Source organism: Athene noctua, chromosome 4 (genome assembly GCF_965140245.1).
Source record: "Athene noctua chromosome 4, bAthNoc1.hap1.1, whole genome shotgun sequence".
NCBI lineage: Eukaryota > Metazoa > Chordata > Aves > Strigiformes > Strigidae > Athene > Athene noctua.
The window spans coordinates 10,560,891-10,583,347 of NC_134040.1; the positions used below are offsets into that span (position 1 = coordinate 10,560,891).

The 22,457-nt window shown below is 37.2% G+C and overlaps 1 protein-coding gene across 6 annotated transcripts in view; it reads left to right on the forward strand.

Annotated features, from left to right (window-relative positions):
- SH3BP2 (SH3 domain binding protein 2) overlaps positions 1–22,457 on the forward strand; it is a 40,855-nt gene that overhangs the window by 8,181 nt on the left and 10,217 nt on the right. For 4 of the 6 annotated variants that reach the window (XM_074903737.1, XM_074903735.1, XM_074903738.1 and 1 more), the window contains 2 exons: positions 19,166–19,305; positions 20,346–20,448. In XM_074903737.1, coding sequence (XP_074759838.1) covers positions 19,167–19,305; positions 20,346–20,448 — 242 coding nt within the window. In that variant the 5' untranslated portion in view covers position 19,166. Of the gene's footprint in view, positions 1–13,411; positions 13,528–19,165; positions 19,306–20,345; positions 20,449–22,457 lie in introns of those variants that run through there. The other 2 variants (XM_074903734.1, XM_074903740.1) reach the window with 1 other exon arrangement.

The following is a 22,457-nucleotide window of genomic DNA, read 5'->3' on the forward strand; positions in this document are numbered from 1 at the left end:
TGCTTTCATTTTTCATGTAATAACTGCATAGTAACAAAAAAGGAAGAAGAGAGGTGGAAGTAGATAATGAGAATACCTTGGTCTTGTCTGGTGTAATATGACTTGTAAGACCAAAAAAAAAGTGCTTTCGTAGGAAGCTTGGTTTCCTTGTTCTACTTTTAATTTCTGGTACTGTAGGGATAGACATTAATCATCATTCTGGAAACCGTAATGTTTATAAATATTTGTGTATTTTCCTATTAATAAATAGTAGTCTGTTAAGGTGGGGAAGGAACTAATTTTAAGAGTCTCATGAACTATGATTTTTGGGCTTATACCCTGTTGAACCTATAGATGGTCTGTGATTTCCTTTCCATGTCTGCGTGTAAATCTTATTCCAAGTTATTCTCTTTTAAATGGTCCTTCATCTCATGTTTTATTAGCTCTTACATTATTTTACAAGACTTACCGTAATTAACATTCTGACATGAGGAACAATCTCTCTATTGTTGTATTTCTAAAACTTTTTAAAACTCTTCTATAAAGTAGGAAGTTTTGGTTTAAATGCCACATCCTTACAAATTTCACCTTGAAGTCTACCTAGTTCCCCTTAATTTCAGAAGAATTTACTTGCATGCATGTAAGTGCTGAGGTTGACATTCAAACCAGAATGTACTTAACCTTGAGAGCTAGTTCCTGCAGACAAGCAGCAAAGGCTTAAATTATTCGTCTCTAATCTTGTGACAACACTACCGAAAAGAGTAAATCATTACCTTGATGTTGCTTAACAGTAATTCTGTTACAACATGTCACATAATTGTTTGTTACTCCTAGACCGAGCTGGAACTCTGAAGAGGCTAAATTCAATATATTACAATTGCAAGACAGTTATTTCCTCAAGTGAGAGCATCTCTTATCTTGGAGCACTGTGGTATGATCTTATTGAGAGATGGCATAGGTTATTAATGAACATTGTTCTTTCATTACATGCACTCCTAAACCTTTTACACAAATCTAGCAATTGCACTGTTTTGACCAAAGCTATGTACTGAAGTCAGCTTCTCTTGTTTCCTCATACTGATAAAACTGTACGCTTTAGGTACATAGGCTTGTGTAAGAGCTAGTCTTCTTCCTTTTCATTATTTTCTGTACTTTCCTGTATTCCTGGAAGGATTAGCTTTTTTCCTACTTAATGTCCTGATAATGATATAGAGAGAAATTAAGCACAGAGAAACCTGTACTATGAATCTACAGTCCTCTTGACAGATGAAAGGCTTGTTAGCTAATATGTAAGCTTGATCTGTAGACTTGACTAATCAAAATGAGGCACGTCAGGCAAAAGAGTGACCTGACTTGCACAGCTCCTGAGCATCTGCAGCTGTTAACTGCTTTTAATCAGACAGGCTTAAACATTCAAGATTTCCACTGTAATTTTTCATTTGGTTAATCAGACTCCACTATCATGCCAGATAGGTATGTTTCCAAAGCACTGCACAGTTTTAAATGAGTGGAGTGGATTTATGTATACAGACTTCCGTGCATGTTGCATGGACAAATAAGCTTTCTGCTGTCAAAGTGGGCATACCACCTGTAGGAGCATGGGACAATCAATCTGTGCAGTCTCCATTGTTTGAAGTCTAGGAGGGAGTGTTACCTTTGACTTTTAGCTGAAGACTTGCATTAGGGCTGTAAATAGGTGAATATACTCAATGCTAAGGGTTTTCTGAAAAGACAAAATACTCACTGCAGCAGGGGTATATGAGTCTTGCTTAGCATTAGTAGTTCTCTTCCCCATAAAGAGCTGGAGATAGAAAACTACTTTGAAGAATATTAATGGGACAGAGACAACAGAATTGTGATCCTGGCTTTAGGAGAGCCCAAACAAATAATAAGATGATGCATAGTCTGGCCCAAATTTATTCCAGTCCCACCATGAATAAGCTTGTGTGGGTACTCTTAGCAGGGAGTAAATTAAGCATGGCAGACTGCTGGGACTATGCTAGATAAGTACTTGGTGTGTGACACTGCAGTGGGGGAGGGAGGGAAATTTGGAAGGGAGAGAGGAATATTTTAAATGTACTTTTTCATGTTTAAACTAGGAGAACAGAGTTACCCTAAGTCTTCTCTAGCCACTTAGAGGAGAATTTGTGGGAAGCTGTTATGTGAAGAACTCACAGTGAAATTCTTTTTTTCCCTCTGAACTCCAAGCCTCAGTGAGTCATTTCCCTCCTGCACCTCCCCCCAACCCCAAGCCCTTATTTCTGTCCCTGGGCAAGTATCAGCTGTTGTGAAGTTGGTTATAGTTCAGAAAGCCACTGATCTAAGTGTCTGAAGAGGCAAACTGAAACGTTATCAGAGGAATGTGTGAATTTGCTGAATCTCACATCTTTTGCTTTGAGGTGCAGATAACCTGTCTAATAATGATGGAAACAATGCTTGTGAGATGGAATGCCGTATTTCCAAACGTACACAGTACTAGATGATATCAAAGTGATTGAGTCTGGAAACTGTCTGTCATATTGGCACTGTGCCTGCTGTGCCTCTGCTGCCAGACTGTTCCTCCACAGCTGCATGGCACCCCTGCTCCCCACAGCGGAGAGCTGTTGTGCTTCCCCTCCCTGCTGGCTCTTCTGTTTAACAGAGCTGGCCGATGCTGTGGCTCACTGGTGCTGGAAGAATGAGAGGACTGCTGGGGGTAGAAGGATATCTCAGTGGAAGCAAAGAGTGTCACAGGGCTGCTGGTGCCGCCTGTGTGCTCGCACCGTGGGACTCAGCTCCTCGGCGAAATTGGGTTGCCAGGTGGCAAGCGATTAGTGACAAATCTGTTCATTACTAAAGCTGTACTAACCTCTGAACTAATGGGCTGCAACAGTGTCATGCTACTTAATCATTACTTGGTAGTAGGAGCCTCACTGCTGGGTTATTAAACTGGGAGCTAGGTCTCTTCTTCCAGAGTTTGAGATCTTACTCCGATGACTGTGGCACTTGTTTAGTGGGCTTTGTTTTTTGAGAGAAAGCCAAGCAGAAGGGATTTGCAGCAGTGTCTTTGCTATGAAATGTAGCAAATGGAAGTCTTATTGCTTGAAACTCTTAATTTGGCAACTTTATACAATTCCCTTTCTTCTTGGAGTGTTCTCTTCCACTTTACATAGCAAGGAGCAAATTAATTAGATGACTGCTTCTAATTAATTCTTGCTTCTATGCCATTTCTGCCTTTCTCAGTCAACATATGGAATACTTTGACTGTCGCATATTACTCATTCCCTGTCATTTTTGTAGCCCTAAGGAGATGATGAAAAATGCATGGTCTAGTGATCTGGTAGGAGTTTGCTCTAAATGCGCTTGCTGGTCTGTGTTAATTGAGAAGGTGTGTGGAAGAAACACACCTGACACATTAATTGGGAGTTGTGAAGTGTCATTCTTGCCTTCTTATGGAAACAGAAGTAGTGAGAAAGCTCTGTCTCCCACACAGTATTTACCAGTTGTAGTAGTGGTATTGGACAGTTTTCCTTTCCTTTTTTTAGTTTTTTTTATTGTTGGGTTTTTAGGGTTTTGAGAGGGAAAGAAGCTCCCTTTTTGAGAGAAGGGGGAGCTTGTATTAGAATTAAAAGGATTGAGGATAGTCTTCTGTAGAACAGCCAAAATATCAAAAAGGATGGCAAGTCTTGGAGAATAGATTCCTTGTGATTTCTAACTGAACAGTTGTGTCTCAAACAAAGTGAAATGAAAAATGATAAAGGAAAACTATATAGCATTCCAAAATAACAAAAATTTTGAGCTTTAAGATTCCAAGATATACAGTATGCAGCAAGAACTCTTTCAAGATCAATCGCGTATACTTTAGTCTTAAAACTTTCTAGTCTTCTCTCTATCCTTTTTGACATAAGGCTTTTTTTTTCACATTCAATTATACTGTAACTATTGCAGTCCTTGCACTTGTTATTTTTGGTTGTGCCATGCCAAATGCTGGTTCTCTGGTAGACTGCACAGTAGAGAAAGTGGCACTGGACCAGTGGAAGTGAAGTACGATAATTTTGTTGTTACTTTCCTGTTGCCCATTTCAAAAACCCAAGACAAGTTTTTACTAACTGTTGTTACAATTATAAATGTCTTATCTGGACTTAAAAGGTAGACAAGTCATCTTATGTCTTGTGAACAGTTTGACTTTTCTTTTTTAAAATAGGTCATCTGAAGATTATTGAATCTGTAAGTTAATGCTTTTACTACTTTTCTTTTTTCTTGTGGAAAGAATCTACACAGATCGTCAGAAGAGAGATAACTAGTTCTGATAGCTTAATTCTTATTCTTGCTTAGATGCAAATAAAAATGGATGCACTTGTTTGTACAGTTAGAAAAATTTGGCACCATGTTATAGCTGGAGTAATCTAACCGCCATCTGTTATGTTTTTTCCAAGGAAAATGAAACAGCCGTGAATGCGAGACTAGCATTGTTAATCAAAACTGTAGTATTATGCTACTCTTTATTAAAGGTGGTTCTTTCCAAAGAATAGATTTTATTCATACATATACACATTATATATGTAACATAACATGTGGGTATGTATACCAACATGCACAAGTATAGATGGAATATAACCTAAATAACAGGAGGTGTAAAGAGTCTGCAGTTTTACCTAAAAAAAGCTATTTTCCAGGCTGTACCTTTGATAACCATAAAGATGGTTTTGTTTCTCTGGTATGAGAAGACCTTCACTGAATAATCAAACTGCTTCTTGTAATTTTTTTTTTGAAGTGATTCTTTGGATCAAAAATCCTGCTTAAATCAGTGGTGTATCTCCCTCCATTGGTTTATCATATAAACTGTATGTGCTTTTGTGATTATATAAAAATCTTTGCTAACCTCTGATGCTAAATTTAGAAAAAAAATTGTCACTAGAATTTTATAAAATTTTTCAAGTATGTAATGGGATAGTTCTAGTTTGAAGCACTGGGATTGTTAAGTTTTGATCTGCTGGAGATGTACATACAGAAATTGAAAATGAACTCCATTATAGCCATAGTGGTTATAACTCCTTTATTACAATAGTGGCTTACTAGTTAACAGTAGATGAAAGATTATCTGATCTTTTCTGAAAGAAAGAGAGGTGCTTTGGACAGTGTCATGCACTTCTAACACTTTCTAGTGCACCTCTAAAACTGAGAGTGCTTTTTATAGCTGTAGATATAAACGCGTTGATAATGCATGTCTATACTTTGAGATAGCTAATAAGTGCAGGTTTTTTAGATGTTGTGTATCAGGCTGTATGGTTTCAAATACTATATAAAATGTCACAAATATAATTAAGTATTTTAAAAGTCTGCAGAAACAGCACTTCAAGGAGAAAGTTCAGCTTCTGTAGACCTTTTATTTTGTGGTGCCAGTAACTTACACAGCCGAATCAATGCATCAGTGATATGTGTGATCTGTCATTTGGCTTGGGTCTGGGAGAACTGTTGTTGTATTTACTATACAAAGATGTCAGGTTTGATTACTTAGGTTGAAACAGGACTAATCCCATTGACCCAGATTCGTGAATTTCCTTTGTGCAGGCGAAATCCAGCTTCAGCTCTTCATTGTGTACAAGTGACTCCATTTAGAATGCCTTAAGAATATCTAGGATGGGTATAGCAGGAAGATTATCTATAAATATTGTAAAAGCTTCTACTGGTAATGTTATATGCTCCATGTGAATTCTGTGGAATACCAAAACTTGGAGATGAAAAATTGCTATATGGACTCCTTGGACATGGTGACTGTTAGTTCTAGGCAGTGCACAAAGCATACAATTTTGGAGGTCATAAAGAAGAGTGCCCTTCTGTCATAACCAGTTCATCTCCGTAAAGAGTCTGTCTTCACTGTTTTGAAAGAGCTTTTCAAAGAAACTTTATATGAAAGAATTGTGCACAAAGGCAATGTATTCTTTGTAGCTCACTTTGCTGAGAAGATAAGGGTTGCTGGAGTTTATAACATAGATAATTCCTTTAAGAAGTGTATACATATGTATTTTTTTATCTATATATATATGTATTTATTGTGAGTGTAATAAATAAAAGTAAGTTTTGAAGGTGAAAAGTCAATGAGGCCAGGAGTCAGTCAGATGTTTTTTGAACCAGCTTTAACGTGACTGTAAGAATGGAAAGAATAGACAATACTATTAGATGTTTAAGAAAGGATCTGGAAAGAAGCAAGTTGTCGATGATAGGATAGGTTAATGTGATGCCAAGAAACATCTTCAAATTAAAGGGGAGGGAAATAATCTAACTGGACTGTAGAGTGTATGTAAAAAAAATCCAGGCTTCTGCTAGATTCAAACTTTGGCTGGAATAAGACCTTACATCTTAATTTAAACAAGAAGAGCTGGTGCGAAGTAAATAGAAATATCTTTTACAGTGAATGTTTCAGTTTAGAGACTTTTTTTTGATCACTTGATGGAATGATAGAAATAGCTGTATGGCATCAGATCTGAGGAGTGCTTACAGAAATGTGTAAGAACAGGGTAAAAATATAGAATACTCTTTCCAGCGTAAGTTGCTCCTCAGGGGCTTACTGGTATCATTTTGAAGTGCCAGAGACTGAGATCTTGGAATCTGAGATGTATTTCTGTATTTGCAGTTTCTCAGTCACTGTGTACTAAGCTAGATGCATTACAGCTTTTTTTTCCTCCCCCTCCTCTGAAATATAAGTAATCACCACCTTAGGAAGGGTTTTGATTTACATGTGCAGTACCACTAAATCCCCATTCCCATTATCTTCAGTTTTCTGAAGTCTTTTTCCCAGTGTGAATGAGTATATGTCCTGACTTTCAAGACAGGTCAGAAGAGGAACTGATTTGAGGAGAAGTGTCAAGTGACATCAAGATCAGATGGAAAGTAATAATCTAGAATTTGTATTTTTAGCATCTTGCCTTTGATCTACCATACTGTCAAGTGTTTGTTACTTTTATAATACGAAGTGTGTTTTTTGTACTTATTGTGAAACCTTTCTGCAAACTTTGTTGGCCCTATGTCAGTAATATATTTGATTAGGTGAACTGTGATCTATGTTGTAAAATCAGAATGTCGTTGTTTGTGTTTTACGAAGTTTTGCGTATGAAGTCTTCTGTACTTGAAAATAGGCCTGTGTGAACTCACTTTTGGATGCAGCTATACAGCTTTGGATATATAGGGCAGTGTCAGCTAATCCTTGCTGTTGGAGTTCATTTAAATAAGATTTAAAGGAGAATTTTTTTTTTCCTTTTGGTCGTAATTCTGAAACAAGTAGTGATTCCCATAAAAGAAGTTATAATATAAAGTGGCACTGTCCAACTTGTAGAAGCAGCCCATTGCATGTGATTATACATTTTTAGGGTTAAGTGATGTGAAATGGCTATTCCCTCTCATGTTGTCCAAATTAAAATTGTTTACTGCTGTCTTTCTGGCACAGCCTTGCAGTGTACACTTGTTTTAATTTTAAAATCTTGACCTAAAAATCCAACTATGTGTGATCTGGTAGTTACAATTAAATTCAGCTTTTGTAGAAAGTAAGCAAGAGCTTGCAGATTCTTCTTTCCAGTGCATGTTAAAAGAACAAACAAACAAAAAAGTAGTATTTACCTAAGTGATGAAATATGTAGTAGCCTTAAATCCTGGTTATATTGTAGTCCATGCTCCCCTACCTGTTTGAGGCCTTTGATTTAATGTTTGCATGATTGGAAGTGGGAGTGGCAAAATACTTACGCCTTACAACATCCTTTAGAGAAACGTTCATATTGTGATTTAAAAGGGAGCAGGCTTTGGAAAGAAGCCTTGTTTCTGGTACACCTACCTGCTTACACGAGGTTTTTAGCACAAGGAGCTTCAAAGCTGTAGGAGGTGGGGACTGTCCATTAGCAGTACAGCCCAGTTGGGCCTTCTAATTCTGTAAATTACACTTGCGTGGTTATTAGCTTATGTTGAGATTCTGGTTCCTAGTCAGAGTTTCCAAGTATGAGAAGAGCAAGCTCTGAGGTGCTTCACTGCATCATTACTTAGAAACCAGTACCATCGCCTGTGTTGTACAGCAGTGAAGTGTAGTGTGTCTTTGCGGTTACACTCTGTCTCCAAATTGTATTGCATAGTCTTTTTGCAAGCAAAATAAAAATAGAAAATGTTTGTTTCATTTTGTTTTTCCAGGGTCTGACAGAAGTTGAGCTTCCTCTTTGGTGCTGGCTGCAGCCATTTGCCTGCAGAGATGTATTTCCTTAAATAAAAGGTTACTGGCAGATCACCAGAAGAGGGACAGCAAGCTTGAAGGGCTCACAGATGGCGTGACCAAAGGCTTCCTCTAAACCAGGGCTTGCTGAATTTCTTTAGGATTCAATTAGTACTTTATTATTGGGGTCAGCAATAGAGTTTATAAATTTACTCATTGCAGTTTTTTGCTGATAGACATTCAAAAGGCCTTTGTAAGCTTGATGTGGTTTCATTGTTTTTAATATACTGCTGCAAGAATGTTTTAAAATTGCTTATATTCAGTAATTTTTCTATTGATTTGCATATACACTTATATGAAATATTTTCTTTAACTGGCAGTAGTAGTCTTGGACCTAAGTTTTGTTAGTCCTGTATAAGCACAGTTTGTAATGAACTGATGGATGTTTTATGTTTTGCCAAAATGCTTTAGTATCAGAAATGGTAGAAAATGCTGAACAAAAGTGTAGGCCTCTAAGGTGGGGGTTTTGCCTTTCTTCTTTTTTTTTTTTTTTTTCCCCTTGGACTCTTGATATTCCTTAAATTGATCTAAATAAAATTCTGAGAAAACAGGAAAAAAAAAATTTCCTAACAGACTTAACTTTATATGGCAAAACATTTGCTGGTTAAATGTACCTGTCATATATGCTTTATAATCAGTAATGGATATCTGATTCCCTCTTGTAAATGTCTAAAAGCCTTTATTTAGGTGTTGCTCTTACTAAAGTTCAGTGGTCTGCCAGCTTAAATGCTTAAAGGAGTTTTGACATTTAAGCAGAAATTATTTTGTAGTCCGACATTGCTTCCTAAATTATCATATGAGAATTGTATGGAGTTCATCACAAACCAGCCTAACAGTAAAATTGTTCCAACAGTAATATTTCCTTGGCAGAAGTTTTCTATTCTAAAATAAATAATTTGTGGAAACTCCCACTTTAAGTGTCTACGTGTATTTGAGGAAACTCCCTTTTCAGCTGTCTGCAGCACAGATGTCTGCAGGAATAAGTCTTTGGCAATCATGTTTGTACTTCTGCTCAGTTACGTGGTTCTACAAGCCCTGACGAAACATGTCAGTTGATCTTAACGATAGCTTCATTTAGTCTTTTTTACATGGACCTTGTATATAGATAACAGTTAAAAAGAACAAAGAATCTGTCCATCTGGTTTGAACAGTAAATGAGAATGGAAGTCTTGCGTTGGTAATGTGTCTTTGAGTTTATTTTAAAGAAACATGGTAAGCAGCAAAAATGTTTAAGAAACTTGCCTTCCATTTGAAGTGTTACTTAAACCAAGTGTCACTGGTATGGTCTGACTGGCACGGACTTGACACCCAGTTAACTCACTGGGTGGATGCTCCTATGCAGTTTTGAGGGGCCTTTTGATTCAGTAGAAATCCCTTAAACGTAACTTGAAAAGCTACTCACAGTGAAACTGCCAAACTAAAAAAAATATACTAGGATAGCTGCACTGATTTTAATGCAATCCTTATTTACATCAGTATGAAGTCTTAAATTATTTTTCAAGGCTAGCTGATGTAAGAGTATCTGTTAAATGATAATGTTCTTACATTGAGAGTTTGCAGAAGGTTCTTCTCTTCCAGCTGCACAGTCTGATTTGTTTTTTACAAGCTGTGTGTATACTGCAAATACTTTGTGGCTGTACCTTGGTCTACAGACGTTTGAGCAATATATGACATTAACCATATCTCAAAATCAAGGTCAGTATATCGTCTTCTAGGATTTATGCCAAGCTGCTTGGTGAAACAACCAAGAAAAGTGACAACTTTTTAAAAAAATTGATAAGCGCTTTCTCTGAAGTATGACTTATGGCAGACTGGTGCTGGCTGGCTTTTTTGAAGTTCCAAGCCAACAATATGTCCGTAGATACTTGGAGTTTAAAAGCAGCGGTATATAAATAGAAACTCAGAAACTTTTTGACCTAAAGTGCTTCTCAGTTTTAGATTGAATATATTATCAAGGCTTCAGCTACCTTTTTAAATATATAGGAATAATTAAAAATATTGTTAAGGCTTCTTCAGTTCTTCCTAAGTAAGCTGAATGAGGGAATGATAGTTGAAGTTTAAAAAATAGCAATTATTTTGGCATTGAAAGAGGATTTTTGGAAGTTCTGTCCTCATTTCTCCACTCTGACTTTTTTGGTGGTTTGTTTTGTTTTTTTAAAATTATAATTCTACAGATCACCCAGCAGAAGTAATTCTGATGCTTGATTATTCATATTCTCACAGGACTGCCTTAGCTATGAAGGATTCAGACATGTAATTTACACTTGTGCTTTTACAGTCTTCAGTAGTGGAGTATACAGGTGACAAATACATCATCTCTCAATATAGTGGATTTGTTTCCACCGTGATCTAGAAACTTGGGACTAACTAGTTTGGTAGAATTAATAAAAATAATAAAACTCATAATCTACTTCTGATTCAAGCTTATTAAAGTCAGTAAAACTTAACAGAACATGGCTGTCTAATGCCTTACTATACTGTAGGCTTTTATGGAAATATGTAAGGTGTGAGCTCTTACATATTCTGGGTGGAGCTTGACTACTGAGCTGACTCCTTGCTGCAGCGGAAGGAAAGTGGTTTTCATGCTATTAAAATTTCTTTTTATTGCTTTGTTAATTTTTCTGCCTTGCCTGTTGCTGTGTTCTTCTTGCACTGCTTTTATTTACAGTCCATTCTTGCAGTTTCCTGTAAAATGGTCAGCAAGAGGAAGCTCTCTTGCTGCAGAGACAACTTAACCCTTCTGCTAGACTAGTGAATTTATACTGACAAGGACAGCATAGTGCTAGACATATATTTTATTGCTCTGGCTTTCCATTAACTAAAGATAAGTAGGATTATTTTTGACTGGGAGGAAGAGCCGTTCCTAACAATGGCAGCAATGATTGACAGGCTTCCTCAGATAGTGGCCCTGCTGGAATGAAATCCAAATGCTGGGTTCTTGATGCTTCAGTTCTTACTTTTAAGGCTATCTGAGTGAAATCTGATTATGTTAAGGGGACACAGTAACTCCTTTTGAGTGAAATTCTCCCTAGGCTAGCTTGGTGCAAGGCTGCTTCTCACCACTGATTTTGTGGGATAAGTGAAGGTTACTGGTCTGAAAATCATATACCAGAGTTCCTTGCAAGACAGAATTTTGCGTTGTGAAGGAGGAGATATTTAATACTCTTTCACTTCATTAACAGATGTGTTAATCAAATCCATAAAGATTTCATGTCTCTTCAGACTCTTTATTGCAATTTTGAAACACAACCCTTCTGATTAATGTTTGGTCTAGAAAGTTAAGCTGAATTTTCATTTTTCCAAAACTGTGAAACATCTAAAATTTGTTGTTGGTCCTTAGTGGAACACCAACTTGTGTGTGTGCAGGTGTGAAATGGCTTCTGTTCTAACTCTTAACTATCTACATCTTGATAGTGTTGGAAATCACCAGAAAAAAATCAAAAGGGGATCTTGGAACTTGAAATGAAAAATCCTGTATTTCTGAGTGCTTACATGAAGAAAGGGAGAGGACGGCATCAGAACGGTTAGAGTGGAAAAGCAGTACTTCAGGAACATGGGTTGGATAAATAAGGCATAATTAAAATGAGACTGCTGAGGCTGGAGAGCATGGTTGTGTAGTTTGAAGGGGAAAACCAAGACTTAGGTGTGTCAGACAGAAAAGGGAAAGGGGAACTGGTTGAGGGGTTTTTTTTTTTCCAGTGTTACATACACTCAAGTGCTGTCATTTTGATCATAGCTTTTTTTTTTACTGAGGTAGAGATGAAGTTACAAAGGTGGTAATGCAAGCTTAGAAGAGTATGCTTAGGTAGCAGAGAACTGGGGGAGAAAAGATTAGGCATTAGCATGCAATGCTTTAAAGCAAAGTTTGAATTGGCAACTGATGTTGCAGTAGATAAAGCAAGTGAATTTAATTCACAAACTGGTGAGATGTACGGTCATCTTTACATCTTTTCTGTGTGAAAAACCTGTTAATTAAGCCACTGAGACAACTGGGTTTTGATTCTTATTAAAGAGCATCAGGATTTTGTGTTTATATGCCGATACTTTTAGCTAACAACAGGTGTGTGGTATTTATGGTTTGCTTCCCCTTCCTATATAGCCTGGCTATGGAAGGAGTGCAAATGGGTGCCCTAAGGTGAAGACTGAGAATTGCTTTTCTAGCCGATATAGCCATGGCCAGTGTCTGAAATGTTATTTTCTTCTGTGCTTTGGCTGTTGGGTAGTTTACAAAAAAGAAAAGGCGTCATATAGAAACTTCTTCTTCCTAATTTAGAGTACAGATTCATGTCCATTTTCCCCCAAAATCCATGAAGTAAACTTTACTTGGCATATTTATGTATGTAGGTTTTGTCCATCATTCTGAAACTTGCTAGATGTTTTTGTCTTATTTGAATTTTCTAGCCCTGGGTGTTGTTTAATTCCAAACAAAGTCAATGAAACACTTGAATTATTTTAAGAGCTCCAGATGAAATGGCATTTATTCATCATCAGTTGGTGATACTTGTCCTGTAGAATTGTTGCCCTTGCATTGTGAGCCTCTTGGATTCAGATTTTATTGTCTGTTGTGGTTTGTGTAGAGTCAAACATACAGGCGTTACTTGCTCTGAAGCACATATGTGCTGCATAATCTTTTGAAATGGCTCTTTTTAATTCCTTGGGTTGAAGAGGGAAGAACAACCTCCAGCTATGGAGAAGAAAACAGATTAAATACTTACCATAGTTCTGTGGTGCAGTGCAAGTACCTGAAGCACAGCTCTTCAGAAACACAGGCAGCATTTCTGAGCGGTGCCTCTGCTGGTGTGAGAGCCTGAGTAGACTGTAAGAAAAAAGAATTACTTTCATTTTCTCCCATGGGAAAGTAGTTGATTGAAAGGTGAGTAGGAAGTAAGTGAGCACTGGAAAACCCCGTCTGCTTTCTGGCTCGCTGTCTGACAGAGGTTTGAGGTATGCAGGGTTTGATTTATAACCTCCCTGGGAAGTTGGGAAATCTGACAAAGACAGTGCTGCCCACTAACACTGGGGGAAACAGGAAGTAACAAAGGAAACAAGTCATTGCCTAGGCGTCCCTTTTGGCCACAGTGCAGTGCAGATGCACAAGCAGTTGGGGCAGGGTTTCTTTTCCTTTTGTGTGTTGTGTACAGCAGCTATTGCAGTTACATTCAACCTTGTAGTACGCAGAACGGGGAGAAGTGCAGAGATGTTCCTGTCATGCCTGAGAGGGGTCATAAGTTATTAATGGCTTTGTCATCACAAAGGAAACAATCATTTGGTGAAACTGTCAGCAGAAGAACTATGTGTCGATCAGGCACCGTCACCAGGTTAGTGTGTATTTGTGACTTGTATTTCTGTCATTTTCTCTTTTAGGTAGAGAGCGGGCTAAAACTAAGAGCAGGATATAGTATCTGGGATAAAATACTTTTAACTTGTGCACAAAATTCAAGGGTAAAGAATTGAAGGGGCAAGAGATGAGGTGTGTGGTGGTTGCAAACGTTTGCCAGAAAAGCAAAGCAAGTTGATCTGAGTAAACTTACAACAGTGTATCATAGTCAGTTCTCTATTCCCTTTGTCCTGTAGGATTTATTTGACTTCACAGTGTGTTTGTACTGTAGTCTTAATCCTTCTGAGAGACTATTGTGAAAGAGACTGTTAGAAGTGTTAACAAATGGAATGTGTAACCAAAAAAAGTAGGAGAGATATGGAAGACTATTCCAGAATTGGAGAATGTTTGATAAATGGAAAAAAGACCTGAAAAATTTGCAGAAAGAAGTTTTAAGAATAGATGGTAAATGTTCAGATGGTTGAATTGGAGAACTAGTTTTTGTTCAGAATTGCTGAGAGCACATTGGGGAAGCTTTTATTTTACAGTTTTGCTGTATGTATTGCTGACTCGGTTTTGGTTAAGCCTTTTGCAGAGACTGAAACTTCAGTCTCCCTCTGCGTTATGAGGAATACATTCATTTCTGTAAGTTATATGTTATATATTAATGTTATATTCAGAAGGAAAGTAGCATCTTGCTTTGCTAGGTTTTACTTTCAAAACAGAATTTAAAGACTAGAGGTTGAGATATTACAGAGTTTAAAAAGTTCTCAGGCATAATTGGCATAGAGATACTTGTTACAAATTCAGATCAGGTTTAATTTTTGTACTGCGGCTTTGGAGGCTGTTTTTCATTTGTTTTCAGCATGACCAAACTGGGCTCCAGGACAGACCATAAATATTATAACAAGTGAGAACTTCTAATACAACTTTTGGCAGCTGTATTTTGAGATGAGGGTAATGTGTTTTTACGCCTATATACTGAAAGATGTGGAGATGATCACATCTGCCATATGTTTTGCTGAAGTTAAGCAAGAACTGAGGACTCATGGCTCTTCCAGGATGCAATCCTTAGTTGAATCAGCTTGTACTTGCTTTAATTGGGCTGAACACCAATAGCTCTTAAGGCCAAAAGGGGTAAGTTTTCTTCTATAATGTAATCCAGATTTTTAATGTACCAGAATTTTATTTTTACTCATGGAGGGACTTTTAGTTTGTAAAGTTATGCCCTAGCCTCCAAATCTAGCTATTCCATATATGCTGACTGAGGGGATAGGTTAAAATTACTTCACAGATGTATACGTTTGCATACTACACAGTAACAGAGGTCTACTCTCCATTTAGAGTTTGAGCTTGGTAACAGTGTTGTTATGATTCAGAATAAACTTCTGCATCAGACTGGCGTTATTTAGGTTAACCAATGAAGTATATAATTTTATTTTTTCACGTTGTTGTGATTTTTCCTGGTACTTTAAAAAACATCTCATTGTGATAGTGTTTGAGAGAAGTACACTCGTGTGATAGACCCAGCCTGACTTGATTGATACATGAACAATACACTGCAAATTGGTTTGTTTTTTAGTCTGGAAGACCAGTTTGTACATATGAAGTAATTACAATAGTGATTGTATAAGCTCTGCATCGTGCTCAAGAGTGTTAACTGCACTGTTCTGTCTTTCCAAAAGCACTGTTAAATGAAGCAGCAGATCCTATAAACTGCTGTTTCTACCGTTTCTCCTACTGCACTGTAAGGCCTATCATCTCTCTCACAGCCATAGAATTGTCATTGGGGATCATCTGAGAAACAAAGTGATGCAGAGCCTTTCACTGTCTACTGCCATCCTCTCTGGTTCAGGAGGTTCAGTTCATGGCTGTTTCAGTGGGGGAGAAAGTTGATTCAGCAGCCACTTATAATGGCTTTTGGGGCTTGATGGAAAACTTAATTTAAAAATATGCATCTAGTCCCTTGGTGAGTGGAAAGAAGAATAAAGTGTGTAGCCATTACTAGGAGCTTGCAGAAAGCAATGGGTGAGTAATGTTACCTTCTGTTTGTAACAGAGGACCAGAGTCAGAAAGAGCACGACTTGGCTCTGATTGCCCTTGGTGGGCCCCTTCTGTTAACTTCATTGTCAGCTCCATAGAAGAGACTGCTAATGTACCCCGGGGTGAGAATGTGTAGTGGGGTGGTTGGCTTGTAGTGCAAGAACGTAACTGCATAGGAAACAACTTGGGTGTATCTTTCTGTTCATAATAGTCACAGAGCTAACAGGCTCTCTACAGTGACTTCAGTGCTGGCCATTGTGTATACCTGGTAATGCAATATCGATCTGTTCTTCATGTATATTAAAACAAATTTATAAAAATTTTAAAAATATTAAAAAACATATTAAAAAATTATAAGAGCAATATCAAGAGTGGAAGGAACCATTTCAGTGAGCTAAAGGCAACATTGTTGTAGATGCTAAGACCAGAAAAATCTTTTAAGAGCATCCATTTTTCCTTCCTCACACCCTTACAATAAAGATCCCGCAGTTACATTGTTTTGACAGCTTTCTCCCAGCAGCTTGTTGCAAAATAGCATCTAGTGTCCTTCCAGAGTTTTTTGTACTGTCAAGAAAAGAAAAAACTGCTTGTGACAAAATTCGAAGTACTTAAATGGATTTTAGAAGCCCAACTCAAACATTTCAATTCAGAATACCAAAGTCCTCCCTATGTGTTTGCAGTGTGTCTGCAAATGAAAGTGCTTGAGGAGCCTACAGATGTGATGGGGAGTGCTATAAGCCACAATGAGATCCAGAAGATAGGCACAGTAGCCTCTAAATCTATTGAAAAGCCCCTTTATGCTAGGTGTGAGCTCTAGCTCTCATAATGTGTGCTTGGTTGCATGGAGTTCAGCCACATCTTTTATTCACTTAGCAGGGATGGGGAAGTTCTGACATTTGGTCTCTATTCTCAGGACTGTTTTATAGTGAGTAGCCAAAAGTAAGAAATTACTGTGAATAGAGGAAGCAGAACCTGTTACTCTGCTGTCCTTTTCCCTCAGTTAAATCCTGTAGTCATCACACTGTAGAACTGAATTTATATTTTTGTCCCCTGCTCGCTCCTCTGCTTCCATGATTGATTTTTTTTTTTTTTTTTTTTCTGTCTGCCTGATATTCTGGCTTTTCAGGTGGAGGAAAAAATGCTCTATCCAGGCATGTTTTAGTGAGTAGTCTAACTAGTTTGTTCCCATAGAGAAGGCCAACGTGACCTAGTCAAATATTTGTTTTCTGTATTTACCTAGGGTGGGATAGCTTTATGTGCAGTGTTTGTCATTGGCTTCCTAGAAATCTCAGTTTATTGGTTATTTTGGATAATCTTTCTGAGACATTTAACTCTGCCTCTTCTGACACATTATCAACCCAAGTACTGAAACAGGTTCACACCAAAGGCTAGGTGCTGAAGTCCTTTCTTGTTCTGTTCTTTGTAGTAAAAACACACAGGATTTGAAGACCCATGATGAACCTGAAACTGTTGGATGGTATTGAGACTAATATTAGAGTTAGTTCAAGAAAACTGACATCAGAGTGTATTTGTCTGAATAAAAAGGTTCCATTTTTACTTAGTCTTCTTTCTGAATGTAACTAGAAACGGACTGCAATAACTTAATCATACATTAATTTCTAATGTTTGAATGTTGATGTGCCTGTTCTTAAAAAAAACACCAAAAAACAAAAAAAAACCCAAACCCCAGGACTTGCCTTTGCATTTCTCATTTCAGGGAAATCGGTCTTAGCAATACTGCAGTGTGGTTTGGTGTCAGCAGCCAGCTGGTTAACGCTCTCTATTTCCCTTGCTTTGACTTTTCTGCAAGATGTGGAGAAATAATTTGAAGGACTTTTTTTGGGGAGGTGTTGTGTTTAACATTTGTTACTTTCTTTTTTTTTTTTTTTTTATAATGCTTAAAATATCTGTGTAGCTCCCTCTTGGACCTGTTAACACATTGCTGTTGCTAGAAATTTCATTGTGGGGGAGGAGGAGGAAGGAACAACTCAGCTTGGAAAGATTGCAATCATATAATATGAACAGGGAGGAAATAGCAGAAGGAAGGATATAGCTGAATACAACGAAAGTAACTTACCTTTTGGTGAGCAGGAAGGTCCTGGAAGAAAATGGGGAAACCATGATGCCTTACAGTCTCTGCTGTGAGAACCTTTCTAGGGCCTGAGATCCTATCTTCTCTGCTTGTGCCTGTTCTATAACACCGGGGACTAAAACCTAATTTTTGTGATTAAGTTTTCTAGGCTGCCTGGAGGATTTAATTGAATTCAAACTCTTGTGGTAGAAATTGCTAGTAATTTCCATTCCTCCCCACACAAGCATCACCAGCAAAGGGCAAGCAGTTAGATCTAAACCCTAAGCTGATCCACTGAAAGATCAATTGACTTGCATCTCTGTTTTTCCTAACACGTACAGAATGGATATGTACTCTACTTTTGCAATTAATCCCTCAACAAACCTGCATCACTTGCTTATCCTCTTCAGTATGGATACTTCAAGTTGCCATCTTAGGCTGGAGAGACTAGTGCTTGGGAAGGTGTGTTGTGCAGTAGGCGCCTGGATTCCTGTACTGAGCTACACTATTGACTTCCACTACTGTCCCTTTTGGGAAGGGAGAAGCAGACAGGATCCGTTAGATTTCAGTCCTCTGCTGAAAGCTTTTCAGTTCTAAACCATCATTCCTTTAGCAGAAACTAATTAACTGGAACTTCATTAGTTTGCCTCTTAGCATCAAAGGTCTCTAGCCCTACACCAAAGGATAACAGAGCCTTTTATGTCTAGGTCAAACTTAACCATTCAGTGCACGCATGATTTCTGTATTACACAGTAGGATTTTTAGTCTGGTTCTGTTACCAGCTGGAGAAAGAAAGAACTACTAAAGAAAGTAATTTTTTTGGTAACCTGTTTAAGATGACAGAGAAAGAGTGATAACTGCAAAGGTGCTTGGTGGAGCATGGCATTAATAAATTATTTTATATATAAATAAAATTTAATATATAATATATATTATATATATAAACTAAATGGAAGCCTGCAGCAATCCGAGATGAACGTCATTTGCACAGGCTGCTGTCACATATGACATCCAGTATGAGATATATGCTAATGCTTTCATTCTGGAGAAAACATGTAAATATAAGGAGTAAGTAGTATCGGATAATGCAGTTACTAAAATATGACTGTTGATTCCCTCATTACACAGAAAATTACATCGTATATACATGTGTGGCATAGGACTTCGGAGAAGCAGCTGATTTTCTTTCCAGCCACTTGCCTGATTAAGTCTCACAGTGTTATCTGGGGCATTTTTAAAATACAAATACTTAAATAACAATGGAAGGGTGCTTAGTAAATGTTTCGACAGCTGTCAATCACTTCTGAGAGCTGTATAAAAATAAATCGGGACTTTTTGCACCATGTTTTTTATACATTACAAACTTCCTGGAATCTATGAACACCCGTCTGTGCTACATACTTGACTGCTGAACCATGTTAGTTGTTTGGAAAACTTTTTTAAGGAAACAAGCTTCGTTTCTTGGTCCTCATTTCTTAAAGTAAAATCTAAGTTTTAAACTGTTTTTAATTATTCTAAATTGCAGAATGATGGCCTCGCAGGACCAAGTCTGGCCAGTCCCAATGAAGGCAATTGGAGCACAAAACCTTTTGACAATGCCTGGAGGAGTGACCAAGTCAGGGTATCTTCACAAAAAAGGAGGCACCCAGCTGCAGATCTTGAAGTGTAAGTTGAATGAATTATAAGCTAAATTAAGTGTTTTAAATGCCTGCGTTTGGGGCCATTAACACATTTCATGTTAGCAGACTAAGGAAGTTGTTCTTCCACTTACTTTGTCTCTACTGGATTACGGTTGTACTGGAATATAGGTATGAAAGACCCATATTGAAAGAATTTCCTTTAACTGTTTTGGAACTGTAAATCTTGGACAATAAATGTTGCAGTTGACTTGCTTGGTTAAATCTCTTGTCAAGTCCTTCACAAATAAGATTTTAAACACAGAAACAGATTCCTGGGATATGTATCAATTTCAAATAGTCTTTTCTAAAAGAGATTAGTACTGAGCTTTTTTCCAGTTTGTTATTCTGTACTGGAAAGATACCCACATCTCCTACTGCTGTTGTGAAATGGAAATTTTTTCGCTGCCAACACTAGGCTGTACTTAAAACCAGTAATTTGCTTCTGGAATCAGAATTATTTACATGGAGAAAAACTTAAGATTTTGAGCTTATCTGCTATCCCTGTTTATAACTAAACTAACAGTTAAGGACAAAAATTACTGCCTTTGATAAAAGGATAAGTGTTGGCCCCGTTAAAAAAAGAAAAGAAAACATCATTTTATTGGCAGCTTTATATACTTGAGATGAAAGAAGAGAGGGAGCTACCAGCATAGGTTTGGGATGGACATAAATATGTATTTTGTAGCCTGTGGCTACCTTCCTGTTTCATTTTAGGTTATATTCTTATATTAGCTTATTCCTCTAGTAAAGGAGCACAGGTGGTGGTTTCTTAGGCTTCTTTTGAAGTTATCAGGTCAGCTGCCTCTCAAGTGAGGGAAGCAAATACTGCCCTTAGTTCTGAAACTGTGAATGGAAAGTTCTACCATGTGGCTGATCATCAACAAGCTGACACTGAACTAGTTTGTGCTCTTTTATAATAATTGAGTACTAAAATCTTAAACAATAATTTTACCCAAGTTAAGAGGTTCTAGTTAATATACTGCCTTTGGATTTGTATTTTGCTCACTTTTTTCTTTATCTTTTCAGGGCCATTGAGATTTGTGATTATTCATGAGGGATGTATTTACTATTTTAAGAGCAGCACATCTGCATCTCCACAGGGTGCATTTTCTTTGAATGGTTACAACAGGTGAGTGCCAAAGAACTTACTTAACACCCAGGCTCCTTTTGTTTAATGCAGGGGGCTACAGTTTTAATTTCCAACAAAGTTATATGCAACTGCATCTGTTGTTTGGGTTAAGCGCTGATCTCAGATTCTGAGATGTATTCCTTTCAAATTGTATATATGATGTTTCCTGTGCTTTGCAAGTTTATAGCCTTAATCTTTGGTAATTTAACCAGTAAAGCTGTTAAAATTGCAATGGGCTTACTCTTGTTACCGATTTAATGGAGACTTTGCACATGCAGGTAGATGTGGATTCTTTCAGATGAATGATATTTGTTCTCTAGTGATTTCAATGATCATCACAAAAATAGAAAGGAATTGGAAAGGAATATTTATGGAGTTAACTGACTCACTCAGTAACACTAGTGTCAAAACTGAATCGACTACAGGAGTAATGAGAGAATACATGTGCAAAATGTCTGACTCCTTTTGCTACACGTTATAAATCTTGATATTTGCTTTTTAAGTTGAAGACAAAAACGCATGGCTTTCAAGTTAAGGAGTGCTATCAGAATCTGAGTACAGCATACGTACAAGGCCTACTAACAGAAGTCTAACTTTAGGAAATTGCTGTTGTAATTGATGCTAAGAAAGGATTTAGGAGAGAGAGAATGTAGAGGAATATCACATTGGTCCTAACCACTGCAATATTACTGTATATTTGCAAACCTATATGTTATTCTTGTACTGCATAATGTTCTCAGACTTTTGGAATAAGGGAATATCTTTTATTGGAATGTGAGAGCATGTTTTATGGGAATGCTGTTGTAAACATTGTAGCTAACTAAAAATTCAAGGTTAATTTGTTTAACCTATACTGTAACTTGGCCATGACACTAGCTTCAGTAATCACATTAATGTGAAAAATAACAGGGTATTTGTAAATGCTACCTACAGTGTCATTGCTTTTTATGTATCTGCATTCTAGCAGTTGGGACCAGGTCTTGGTTAGTGTTATGCACAGAGGTAGGTGTTATTGAAAAAGAATGTGAAATGAAAGAATTGGTTAGATGGGGTAGTTACATAACGTTGTGTGAAAACAAGTCACTCTGAGGCTTCCCTGGACTCTTATTTTGCAGTTTTCATTCAATAGCCTTTATGTGTTAAGAGTGGACAGGAAATGAAGGTGCTGACTTCACTAGTGACTCAAAATGTATAGCGATGCTTGTTGCTAGTATCCCTCCCAGCTGTACTGTGGGTATTTCCCACATTAACATCCCTATTTGCTTTAGTGAAATAACTTACAGTTCCTTCTGTGGCTTTGTTTTGGGCTGGGCGGCTGCAGAAAACTACAACCTCCATCTTAAAAGTAGGATTGGAGTTCTAAAAAACATGCAGTCTCTAATTCTGAAATAATGTTGCAGTTGACATTATTCTTAATGGCAGCTTCAGGGTGGTGATTAGAAATGTTTTTTTTTCAAAACAATGTTATCTTGATTAGGTACCTAACCAAAGGTCAAATGTCTCTGACAATCTTTTTTTCTATGTTTACAAACCAGCTTTGCTAAATATTAAGGACTTATGTATTATATGAGAAAATTTGTGAGTTAAAGATTAGGAACGAGAAAGAAAGCCCCAGTAATGATTGTAAAAACCTTAATGAGATTATGCTGAATAAATCTTAGAAACATTACTTTTAGATTACCCACAGTCTGCTTATTTGTTCCAAAGCCTTATAGTGAGCATTTACAACCAAATTTTTGTGTGTGTTAGGAATTTCCTCATTTGAGACTCCTCTGGGGGGAAAAAAGTAAAAAGAAAAACTTACCTAATGCAGTTTGAAAGAGGTTGAGTTATGCTTGTTTTAAAATAATTTTAAAAAATGCAAGAAAGTGTTTATGAAGGAAAAGTGGAAAAATTAAATTAACTGTTAATATTAGTTCTCCTTTATTTTCGTGGAAACCTGTGTTTTGATTTTATTTTTTTTTCCTCTATGGTTTACTATTGTGTGAAGCTTGTGAATTAATGCAATT